The sequence below is a fragment of the Nannobrachium achirus genome (genome assembly GCF_963921795.1).
Source record: "Nannobrachium achirus genome assembly, chromosome: 23".
Classification (NCBI taxonomy): Eukaryota; Metazoa; Chordata; class Actinopteri; order Myctophiformes; family Myctophidae; genus Nannobrachium; species Nannobrachium achirus.
This window is the reverse complement of record NC_137830.1, coordinates 16,595,793-16,608,266: the sequence shown is the minus strand read 5'-3', so window position 1 is coordinate 16,608,266 and position 12,474 is coordinate 16,595,793. Positions and strand designations below refer to the sequence as shown.

Sequence of the window (12,474 nt, the reverse complement as noted above, 5' to 3'; positions counted from 1 at the left end):
AGGGGGAGCGTATATACGTTGCCTCTGTCTTACTGCTGTGCTTTACAGAGTCATCTGGATTGAACCTCCGGAGAGACAGAGAGAGAGAGGGGAGAGAATAACCAGTCAAGAACACGAGACAATGACGCATGGCTTAATAAACCCAGAGTCCCATGGCATCGAAAGAGAGGGCTCTGAAATAACGGCGAACCATGCAGCGCGATGCAGCGCGTGCATGCATGCAGAGACAATGGGGAGGTGCAAGAGGGCAGTGGAAGAGGGCGGTATGCACGTGCGTGCACAGTTTGTGCACAGACAGAGTGACACACATGTCCAGGTTATGGGTTTGAAAGAACTGACTGAGATGATAAGCCCTCGTACTGTGAAGTCCTATGTCACTGACACGGCTCAGACCTTCTGGTTCAGGGGTCTTCATCGTTTTCAGGCCAAGGACCCCTTAGCAGAGAGAGAGAGAGAGATGAAGCAGGGACCCCCTCTACATAGTGTATAAATGTGTGCTGGAGATTCTCAACGATTTCATAGATAGATTCTTGTTTGACACTTAACCACTTAAAATCATAAATCGTCAATACTTAGTAAACTTGACCTTTCAGTCTGTACTTGGTACTTGTAGTTCTCCTCAGAGTATAGGGATGCGAGGGTTCAATTGTTCATTTAAAATAATTATCCTATCACACAAGGATTTGGTGGCCCCCCTGCAGTAACTCTGAGGACCCCCTTAGGGGTCCCGGACCCCCTGTTGAAGACCCCTGTTCTGGTTGGTTCGTTAGGGAGGGGGTACACTACAGTAGGTGAGCATGTGTTTCCTCCGATTCCCGTGAAGTCACAGGAGTGCAGACTTTCCCCAGCAGGACATGACCATGATGTGGAGCTGTGGTTCTCAACCTTTTCAGGCCGCTGTGGGACTGGGAGTCCTGAGTCCCACAGGTTGAGAAGAACCACTGCCTTAACAAAGTAATCCAAACCCTAACCCTCTGGAGGGGGACCAGAGGACCAGTCCAATGTAAAATGCAGTGAATCTAATTGAATGGTTCCCACTGGACACTCCTGCCTTCCAAAAGGTGTTTGAATTGCTCCCCCGATCCCCCATTTTAACGAGACACACTCCTTCATCCCTCTCTCCCTCTCCCTCCACTCCATCCACCCCCTCCACGGGTGTCAAGAAAGTGATTGAAAAGCCCTGGGTTTTCCCAGAAACAGTGTTGACTGAATCTCTCCCTCTCTCCTTCTCCCTCTCACAATGTATCTCTCTCTCTCCGTCTCCCTGCTCTCCTCTCAAGCTCACAGCTCTCCTCACAAGCTCACAGCGCAGCACCGAGTGCCGCACTGCGAGCTTGTAGATCAGCTATTTTTGAAAAGTCATGAAAATGTGTGCAAATCTTTGAATATATGTGTTTTTTAAGCGAACATTTGTAACAAAAATTTTGCTTCTGGGGTGTCCCTGGAACTAGATATTTTGAGATGGGGGTCCGTGGCCAAATACATACCATTTTGGGGGTCCTTCACATGAAAAAGTTTGAGCACCACTGACATAGGAACATAGGTTTTTCAAAAAACCTTCAAAGACATGCACACATTTTCACGATCTTTCAAAAATAGCAGATCTACAAGCTCACAGCGCGGCACTCGGTGCCGCCCTGTGAGCTTGTATATCTGCTATTTATCAATAGTTAAAGCACAAAATAATTGCAGTGAATCCTTGTACCCAGGGCCCAGAATTTTGGTGTGACACCCCTTCCTGTCCCCGCTCCCTTTCCAGGTAGCCTGGGCTGGCTTCCAATTTCGGGCTTTTGATCCGGTCGGGAGCGGATGCTATCCTACGTAATTCTGTAGTCAAAACGGACACTTTGGCAGGAAACACCAAACCGGAAACAGTTTTAACCCCTACTTGCGCATGCGCAAACTACTTGCATATGCGCTAACTGGGTTGAAACTGTTTCTGCTTTTGTGTTTCCTGCCAAAGTGTAGTCCATTTTGAATACAAAATGACATAGGATACCATCCGGTCTAGACCGGATCAAACAACCTGTTTTGTAAACGAAGACCAGGCTTTCTCCCAGCAGAAAGCCTGGTGAGTCGAGGTTACTTTCCAGGAAGCAGGGGCAGAGGAGACGGTCTCCTGCTACAGAGGCCCGTCCACCTGCTAGTGAAAATGTTTGGCCGTCCAGTCCCCAATTTATACCATGTCGCTTGCCAAAAGTAACAGGTTTTCAACAGAAAAAACATCACACATGCTGTAAGTCTAACTTAGGCTGCACAACTTTCTGAGGCTGCTGTGACTGGAGCTGTCAACACTCAGGGGCGTCGCACCAAATTCTGGGCCCTGGGTACAAGGATTCACTGCGGCCCCCCCATGAATGTCCTTCATAGTAGTTTAACCCATTTAGACTGGGAACGCATTATTTTGTGCTTTAACTATTGAAAAATAGCAGATCTACAAGCTCGCAGCGCGGCACTCGGTGCCGCGCTGTGAGCTTGTATATCTGCTATTTTTTTTAAATCGTGAAAGTCTTTGAAGATTTCAAATCTTTCTAAGGTTTTAAAAAAAAGTTAAACCTATGTTTCTATGTCAGTGGTGCTCAAACTTGTTCATGTGAAGGACCCCCAAAATTATATGTATTTGGCCACGGATCCCCATCTCAAAATATTTAGTTCCAGGGGCCCCCAGAAGCAAAATTTGAGTTACAAATGTTAGCTTAAAAAATACACTTAAAAAAATAGACTTTTCAAAAATAGCAGATCTACAAGCTCGCAGCTCAATAGCTAAATAGCCCACCTTGGGCCCTAGTAACTCAGTCCCGCTTTTCCCCCCCCTTGTGACGCCCCTGACCACTCGCCATGTCATGTGTGACACGCTCGCTCATTCTCTCTAAGAGCTATGACTCTGCTGTGCTATTTGTTTACTCTCCCTCTGGTGGAATGCGGTTTTCTTGTGTGTGCGTGTGTGTTTGTAAGTCTCAAAGTCTGTCAGTGTGCGATGATGGCGATGCTCCCGTCTCTCTGGTTTGGTTTTTAAGAGCTCTCATCATGGAGAAAGTCGTTGGCAGAAACCACAACAGATAGACGCTTATTGGGGAAGGCGGCGTCTTTGAAGAGGCGAGCGCCCCGCCTCCCGAAAGCAGAGAGAAATGCAGCTAATTGGGAGCGGTGTGTGAGGCGGAGAGGGGGGGCGCGATGGATAATCACATTATGAGGAATGCTTGGGTTTTTACAAGGGCGTTTTTCTGGGAAAAGGGCTGCAATGATGGAGAAGACTGTAAGACCTGAGAGTCAAGCAGGACCCTAAGTGTCCTGGCAGGCTTGTAATGAACATGGGCGTCACAAGGGGGGGGGGGGGGGGAGTGGGACCGAGTTACCAGGGCCCAAGGTGGGGAGGGGCCTTAATTATTTTATACTTTCCTTCCTTAATCCTCTTGGCCCCCTTGGGAGCATAGGGCGTCCACCATGGATCTCCACCTCACTCTCCTCTGTGCAATGGTTTTTGTTTCTTGCCAGGAGGTCCCCGTCTTGGACAGTTTCATCAAGCGTGGACTGCCTCCAATTTTGTGTCGCTCTGGGTACAAGGATTCACTGTGGGCCCCCCCATGAATGTTCTTCATAGGGGGAACTGGGAACACATTATTTCACATTATTTTATGCTTTAGCTATTGAAAGATAGCAGATATACAAGCTCACAGCACGGCGCTATTGAAAAATATAGCAGATGTACAAGCTCACTACAAGCTGCGAGCTTGTAGATCTGCTATTTTTGTAACGTCGGGAAAATGTGTGCAAATCTTTGAATATAATATGTGTTTTCTAAGCGAACATTTGCAACTCAAATCTTTGCTTCTGGGTGGTCCCTGGAACTAGATATTTTGAGATGGGGGTCTGTGACCAAATACGTATCATTTTGGGGGTCTTTGACATGAAAAGGTTTGAGCACCACTGACATAGAAACATAGGTTTTTCAAAAAACCTTAGAAGGATTTGAAATATTCAAAGACTTGCACACATTTAAACATTTTCAAAAATAGCAGCTTGCAGTGCGGCACCGAGTGCCGCGCTGTGAGCTTGTATATCTGCTATTTTTTAATAGTTAAAGCACCAAATAATGTGAAATAATGTGTTCCCAGTTCCCCCTATGAAGAACATTCATGGGGGGCCCACAGTGAATCCTTGTACCCAGAGCGACACCCCTGGTCATGAACCAAAACCTTGTTCAATAACAATGTGCCAGTACAACCTCATTTAGCCCCCGCAAAGCCCACACATTTTTTACCATCGAAAATCCTCACACACACACACACACACACACACACACACACACACACACACACACACACACACACACACACACACACACGTAGGATGTGTGAAAAGCAGCATTTTCGGGTGTCTGTATGGCTGACACAGATCCCTGCAAGTCGATTTTCTGGATTTTCACCAGCATTTCTAATCAAATCAATCTGCAACGGAAGGATTTCTCTGTGACCGCTTCTGAGAGGCCGTATCATCAACTCTCAACAACCGGATGTATGCGTAGTGCATGCTCTGGTTGTGTCATCCTTAGACCCATTAGTCAGGAACACAACCCCCTCAAGTGAAGGGAAACCAAAAATAAATAACATAAAACATTATAAAGATCCAGATGAGGCATCACTGTGAATATATCGTCACTGTCGGGCAGACACCTCGCATCTCCAAGTTTCAAATTTGTTTTCGCAAAGCCAAGCCCTGCTTTATCAAACAAGGCCGTCGCACAAAAGTAGTGAAAACAGCAGATCTACAAGCACACAACGCCTCGCGGTGCGAGGCGTTGTGTGCTTGTAGATCTGGTAGATCTAGTTTAAATTATTTTTTAAATGATAATACAAAACAAACGGTTTTGGACGTACGAGGTTTCCACCCGACAATGACAATATCTATGCAAGAAGGCCTTTAAGTGAAGGGTGCACAAGGACAAAAACATGTTGGCGTTTGTAAATTCTGCACGCCATCAAAAAAACACGTCTTTGATTCACTGCTTCCTCTACATTTACGATGGGTTTGGTTATCTTCACATTGATTTTCCCCGACCCATGGGCATCTGCAGACAGAGTCCGTGTGAAATCCCAGCATGCTCTGTGCACAGTTGTTGCTCAAATCCCCCTGAGCTTTCAGCCAGATTGCCGACCACCTTAGGGGGATTGGGAGGACGTCAGAGCATGAGCCTGAGCCCAAATGCAATTCACAACACTAGCCCTGAGACCCAAAAAAAAAGAAATGTTTTGAATGAGCAGCTGTCAAGATCAGTCACTCATACACACACACTCACACACACGTAAAGCAATGCCTGTGATTCAGGCGTTTGAGCTCCATTGAAAGACGAAGCAGCACTTAAGTGTTTTAGACGACAACGCGAAAGATTAGCCAACTAAAGGGGCGGCATAGCTCAGGGGTAGAGAAACCGTTATTAGAGCACGAAGGGTTCCCAGTTCGAATCCGGGCTCCCCCTGAGTTAATGTCGAAGAGTCCTTGAGCAAGACTCTGAACCCCTAGTTGCTCCCGGTGAGTAGGTTGGTGCCTTGCATGGTTTCCTCCGCCACCGGTGTATGACTGTGTGCGTGAATGGGTGAATGTAATGCACAATCTATGTAAAGCGCCTTGGATAAAAGCACTATATAAATGCACCATTTACCATTTAGCATTTAGCTAACGAGCTCTACCTTCCTGGAGGGGCGATATCCTCTGGTGCTCCCGTGGAGCAAGTTCGTAAACCCGGTGGCCTCGTTTCTGCAAAACGCCAGGGGCTCTGATATGAAATATCTGTGTTTGTGTTGGAGAGACGCGTTGGGAGCCAAGTTGTTTGGACAGAGCTTCCCAACAGGCCTTATATGCTGCTTAACGTTGAGAGGCGGCAGCCATCCCCCTCGCTGGGACTGCGACAGAGGAGAGAGGAGGTCTGAGGTTGTTGTTCTGTGTGGTCGAGCCCCGGCGTGGTCCTAAAACAAACTTGACTCATATACCTCAAGCAGGCGCAAAGCTGAGAACTCCATCTCCTGTCTTCAGATGAGTCCGACATTCAGAGTGTATGACTTTCCCTGCATTCTTTATACCTCTCAACCAACCAACCGTCTGCTCCTGTCTGGAGCCAGACAGAGCCAGGCCTGTGTTCTGAGTCCAAAAACTGTTACCGTTAGAAGATCACATGAAGTCACGTTGCGGGACGTTGCGAGCTTGCAGATCTGCTGTTTTAAAACATCTCCCTCTCTCTTTCTCGGAGACGTGTGCTCTTGTGGTGGTATTGTACATTAAGTGTGAGACTTATCCTGTCCTCCTCCTGTGCAGATCTACACGGACTGGGCGAACCACTACCTGGCCAAGTCGGGCTGTCCTCGACTCATCAAAGACCTGACCCAGGATGTCACCGATGGAGTTCTGCTGGCAGAAATCATCCAGATCATAGGCAAGTACACGCACAACATCTGTCCATCTGTCGAGACGCTGTCTGCCTTCCTGTCTCTCTTTCTCCCAGTCTTTTCTCTCTATCGAAGTGTTATTTCTTTTTGCTCAGCCGTGCACACACACATAGTAGACCACACACTCACACACTCGCCGCCGTAACACCTTTGTTGTGGGCGCGCTGGGGGGAAACCCTTCATAAACGGAGTCTTTTAGGCATAAAAGATTATGTTCCTGACGTTTTACGCCAAAATCACAAATGGCAGCAGAAATGTAAGGTTCCTTTTGACACGCTGCGATTGTAACTGCAGGCTCCATTAAGGCATGTGTCTCCCATGTGTGCCATTAGCCTTACCCAGTGTGACTTTGTATGCATTCTCTCTCTCTCTCTCTCTCTCTCTCTCTCTCTCTCTCTCTCTCTCTCTCTCTCTCTCTCTCTCGGATCGTCATGAAACTTTATCCCTGCTCTCTTAAACAGACAATAGAGCCAAGCTGGCCAGTCATTCAGTCAGTAATTCTCTGGGCAGCAGCTGACGAATTAGGCAGGCGTGGAAGGTTTTTCCTCCCAAACTGCTCGTCTATTAGTTTAGTGTTGATGTTAGTTTAAGGGCATCGAGGCCATTCTTATTCACACACACACACACACACACACACACACACACACACACACACACAGCCCGCGCACACACCTAGACGCGAAGCTCAGCAGAGGTCGCTGGCGGAATTGGAACACCCGGATTTGAGAGGCCACTGGGAGAGTGACAGAGAACTTTAATAAATCATTGCGTTTTTGTCTTCTTTTTCTCCAGCAAATGAAAAAGTGGAGGATATCAATGGCAGTCCCAGGAGTCAATCGCAAATGGTGAGTCTATTTTATGTTTTTTTTGTTGTAAACTTTGTCAATTGCACCAACTTTCTGTCCTGCCACGACCGCTGATTAGATTGTTGATAGATTTAAAGTATTAATGAGTGTGTGTGTGTGTGTGTGTGTGTGTGTGTGTGTGTGTGTGTGTGTGTGTGTGTGTGTGTGTGTGTGTGTGTGTGTGTGTGTGTGTGTGTGTGTGTGTGTGTGTGTGTGTGTGTGCTTAATTAGAGAGCGTCATTACACAAAAAGTGAATGACACTTAATTTGAGTGTGATTGATTAGATCACTGCTTCACAGTATAGGCCAGGGGTCTTCAACAGGGGGTCCGGGACCCCTAGGGGGTCCTCAGAGTTACTACAGGGGGTCCTTCGAATCTTTGTATGATTGAAACTCTTTTCTCCTTTTTAATATTAACCACTTGAACCAGAGTGTCCATATTCCGAGAAGTCAAAAATAGCCGATCTACAAGCGCACATTGTGAGCTTGTAGATCGGCTATTTTCGGCAAAGAGCTTTGGTGTAGAGGGGGAAAAGAGCAGACTAAGTACAGAGTGAAAAGTTCAAGTTTATTAAGTATTGACGGTTCAAGTGGTTAAATATCTGAAAACACAAATGTACATGAATCCAAAATACACTGACGATTGTGCTGTCAAACAATGAAACTATATGGAATCTATGAAAAGGTTGTGGGGGTCCCTGCTTCATATTCCTCTCAACTAAGGGGTCCTTGGCCTGAAAACGTTGAAGACCCCCTCCCCGGTATAGGCTTATATGGAGGCGTATGTGCATAACACAGCTCTGAATGGAAGTTGAAAAGGAAATTGTATTTAAGAATTATTCCATACATGAACCAACCCTTGGTCATTACTGTCACACAACTGAGGGATGTTGGCAGCGTCCCGCCTTCCTGCTTTAACGAGATGACGGGCCTGTGTGACCACTGATTGTCGTCACTATGAGATAATTGCCCCTCACTTTAACTAGGCTTGACTAAGTGTTTATGCAGTGTTGGTCTACCTTGGCATCCACTCTCCCGTCATTAAAAGTGACTAAAGCCGCTTAGCCGCCGTTTTAGCAACACTTGCTTAGTAGGCACACTGCGGGCGAGGAAGGGGCGACCAGCGAGCCCTTTTGTGTGTTGTGTGTGCGTGTGTGTGTGTGTGTGTGTGTGTGTGTGGGTGTGTGTGTGTGTGTGTGGGGGTGGGGGTGGGGGGCTGGGGGTTTGCGGCCAGCGGTAGTTGATGGTGATGGTGACACACCGGTCACTAAGGACTTGCTACAGCGCCACAAGCATGCAGCTCCGCGTGCCAGAGCTGAATCTGTGTGTGCGTGCAGCGTGCATGTGTATACTGTACATTACGTGTGTGCAGTGGTGTAAAGTAATGCTTTTAGGCCTACTTCTACTCCACTACATCTCGGATCCATATATTGTACTTTGACTCCACTACATTTTGCGGACATAAATTATGATACTAAAAACATACATAAACCCCTTTTTGCCAGCTATTTTATACCGTGGCTATTTGAAAATAGCCGATCTATAAGCTCGATGTGACGCGTTGTGAGCTTGTAGATCTGCTATTGTCAAACATTTTGCACTTTTATTTTAAGTACATTTTGATGCCAAGACTTTCATGCTTTCACTTTATGAATTCCGGACTTTTAATTGAGTAATATATGTGAGTGCTTTTTCCATGCCAGAGCTCTGCGTGTGCGTGCGTGCGTGCGTGCGTGCGTGCGTGCGTGCGTGCGTGCGTGCGTGCGTGCGTGCGTGCGTGCGTGCGTGTGTGCGTGCGTGCATGCGTGCACCTCTGTGTATCTCTGTGTTAGTTAGGTCTTTGTCTCAGTGTGTTTCCAAAGCCCATTGATCGACCACCTGCTCTGCCACAGAGGCCATGCCAGTCTCCTCCTCGCTTGGGAAACTTCACTTGACTTGGGTGGGTGCAGGGGCGTCACAAGGGGGGGGGGGACGTGGGACTGAGTCATAGGGCCCAAGTTGGAGGGGCCTTTGTTATTTTATAGCCTACTTTAGCTAAAGAAAAATAGCAGATCTACTGAGCTTGTAGATCTGCTATTTTTGAAAAGTCATGAAAATGTGTGAAAATCTTTTTTTTTTTTTTTTAAACAATGTTTATTTTATTTTTTTCATTCTTTTTTTTTAAAGACATACAAGACAAGTTATACAGTATAATACAAGGTGACACTCAGACAAAACAAAAATACAGTACAACATACAAAAGAAAACAAAAAACAAAATACCTGACACTAACACGACACATAAGAATATTAAACAAAGATAGCACACGACTGGGGGCAAGAGTAACCTTAGAGGAAATATCCGAGGCTATAATGAGTATGAATAAGGGTAAGGCAGCGGGGCCGGACGGCCTGCCTATTGATTTATACAAAAAGTGTGTGTGTGTGTGTGTGTGTGTGTGTGTGCAACAGCGCCCCTCCCTTAACATGTGTGGTCAGAAAAGGTTACTGCAGGCTACAGACAGACAGACAGACACGGAGACACGGAGACACGGAGACAGACAGACAGACCCACACACACGGCCACGTATAGGAGCATTGTGACCACCGCTCAAAAAAAAAAAAAAAAACCTTAGAAGGATTTGAAATATTCAAAGACTTGCACAAATGTTCACGATTAAAACAAAAATAGCAGCTCTACAAGCTCGCAGCGCGGCACTCGGTGCCACGCTGTGAGCTTGTATATCTGCTATTTTTCAATAGTTAAAGCACTCTTTATTTAAATAAAGAGAGTTTTTTTGGCAAGTTGAAGATGGTGTGCGGGCCCTATGTACTTCTTGTGCATGTTTGAAATGATGTTGACCCCCACCTACGCACCCATCGCTAAGCTTTGATCAGGTGTGCATAAGACTCTGTTGCCAATAGTTAAAGCAGAAAATGTGAGTGAATCCTTGTACCCAGGGCCCAGAATTTGGTGCGACACCCCTGGGTGTGTGGGAAGAAGGAGGATTGCGGCTGGGTGAATGAGGGCAGTATGTTACACAGGCAGATACACACGTACTGCTGTACACATAGGCCAGTGGTTCTCAACCTGTGGGTCGGGACCTCCAATGGGGTCCCCAAATCATTTTGGGGGGTCCCCAGATGATCAACTTAACATGCAACATTGTTTTCTCTCTCAACAGTAAACAAACCAACATAAATGCTAAAGTGTATAGAGAGTATCTGCACATTTCTAAAGTGACAATTTAAGCACCTTTTAACTCACCCACCGCTATTTTTAAGACCCTTCTGAGGGTCCACACCGCCAGAATTTTGCCTACCTTTAACGTGGGCGTGCGCGCGAATCCATTGCGCGATGGTTCACCGATTCCATTCACAATAACATCCAGGCACGGTAAGCTAAAAAACCCCGCAGCCTGCCATTTCCCAAAGCGAAACCAAACGAGTCCAGCGTGGTTGTTGTGTAACATTGAACCGGATGGGATTTCGGCAGACAGGATACAGGCGTCGTTGTCCCGCCCCCCCAGTTCCGTTCTGGAACATCCAGATCCGTTTTTTGTGAATAGGGCGGGTCCACAGAGCGCTATGGACGGCGAATCGGCGATCATACTTTTTTGTTTTATAGTTATTAAAGCTAATTGATAGCTCGTCATATTCGTCATAAGCAGAGTGGACCCATAACTATAGCTCGTCAAACTTGTCCAATGTAGTGGATGAGTTAATACCTCTGAAATGACAAATTAAACATTGGCCAAATTGTCAAATTTTAGAGGCAGAAATTGTGAAAATAGCCGATCTACAAACGTGAGGCATTGTGAGCATGTAGACCTTCTATTTTTACAATAGAACCATTATATCCAAAATGTTAAGCCTCAACTCTTATTGCTCGTAGGGTTTGGGGGTCCCTTGTTAAAATATGATTATTTTGGGGGTCACAGCCTGAAAAGGTTGAGAACCACTGATATAGGCAGTGGTGGAAAAAAGTACTACAATTCTTTACTCAAGTAAAAGTATATATATATATGTAACGGGTTAAAGAAAGACCTTAATTATAGTGAAATTCCTGCTAAGATATGTATATATTTGCCTTGCAATGAGTGGCCCGGTAGTGCCCTCTGCTGGTGTCTAGTATAAAAGTGCCCTGGAGGCAGGAAGCGACCACAGTCTCCTGTGATCTGCTGTGTGGTAAGCACGTTTCTGTCTGCTCTCCTCAAATGTTATCTTAAAGTGCATTAAGGCTAACGTGAGATTTATTTTAAGATACACAGCGATGTAGTTACTGTGAACATGCTGTATTTTCGTTTTGAATCTGTTTTAACTCACGTGAATCACGTTAGTTGCATTATGTAACCTGTACTGAAAGACAATATTGTCGTCTTTTCCTTCAGACGTCAATAACCAGCAGAGCCACTAACCTATGTTCCTGTATGTGTCCCACTACCCTCATTGCAGGTAATTGTTGTTGCACTACGTTTTGTATGTATTTTGTTGAGTCATAGTGTACAGCACTGTTTGTTTTGGTAACCATTTTAGGTAGCAGCGCGCCATACCTGTAATAATTCCTGGTCACTGCCAGAGGGCGTTGTTGGCCACCTTAGAGATTTATTTTGTGTTCACGTTTTGTATTTTCTATTTTATTAATTCATTTTATATAAAAAAGATGATGTGGGGAAAAGTAAGTTGGGATTATTTTGTATTAAGTTCATTGCAATTGTATTAATGATAAAACCAGTTAAAAACAACCACTATACGATCACCTGTTAAAATAATATGGTAGAACTCACATCTTGGAATGCATTTTATATTGAATGTACAAAAGAACAAGATGCTATGTACTGCACAGTCTCCTGTGATCTGCTGTGTGACGTCAATAACCAGCAGAGCCACTAACCTATGTTCCTGTATGTGTCCCACTACCCTCATTGCAGAGCTACATAAAGTAACCCTCATCATCATCAGTGCCTTGGGTGTGTGATTCTTGGCGGGGCGGGTTAACTGCTGTTACATATATATATATGTATATATATATATATTGTAGGCAAAAATTACCCCATTAGGCCTTCCCCAAAACTTCCAAGATACAAGCAATCTCTAATCTCACAACGCATGGCATCACCGCACTTTGTGAGCTTGTAGATCGGCTATTTCTGCTACTTTTGCGTGACACTGTCATACATTGAAGGCTTTCATTTATGAAAAATACATAAT

General features: G+C 45.6%; 1 protein-coding gene across 1 annotated transcript in view; it reads left to right on the top strand.

Moving 5' to 3' along the window:
- nav3 (neuron navigator 3) overlaps positions 1–12,474 on the top strand; it is a gene marked incomplete at its 5' end in the record, with an annotated part of 322,260 nt that overhangs the window by 83,987 nt on the left and 225,799 nt on the right. The window contains 2 exons of the mRNA XM_080754819.1: positions 6,310–6,427; positions 7,233–7,285. Coding sequence (XP_080610945.1) covers positions 6,310–6,427; positions 7,233–7,285 — 171 coding nt within the window. The remainder of the gene's footprint in view (positions 1–6,309; positions 6,428–7,232; positions 7,286–12,474) is intronic.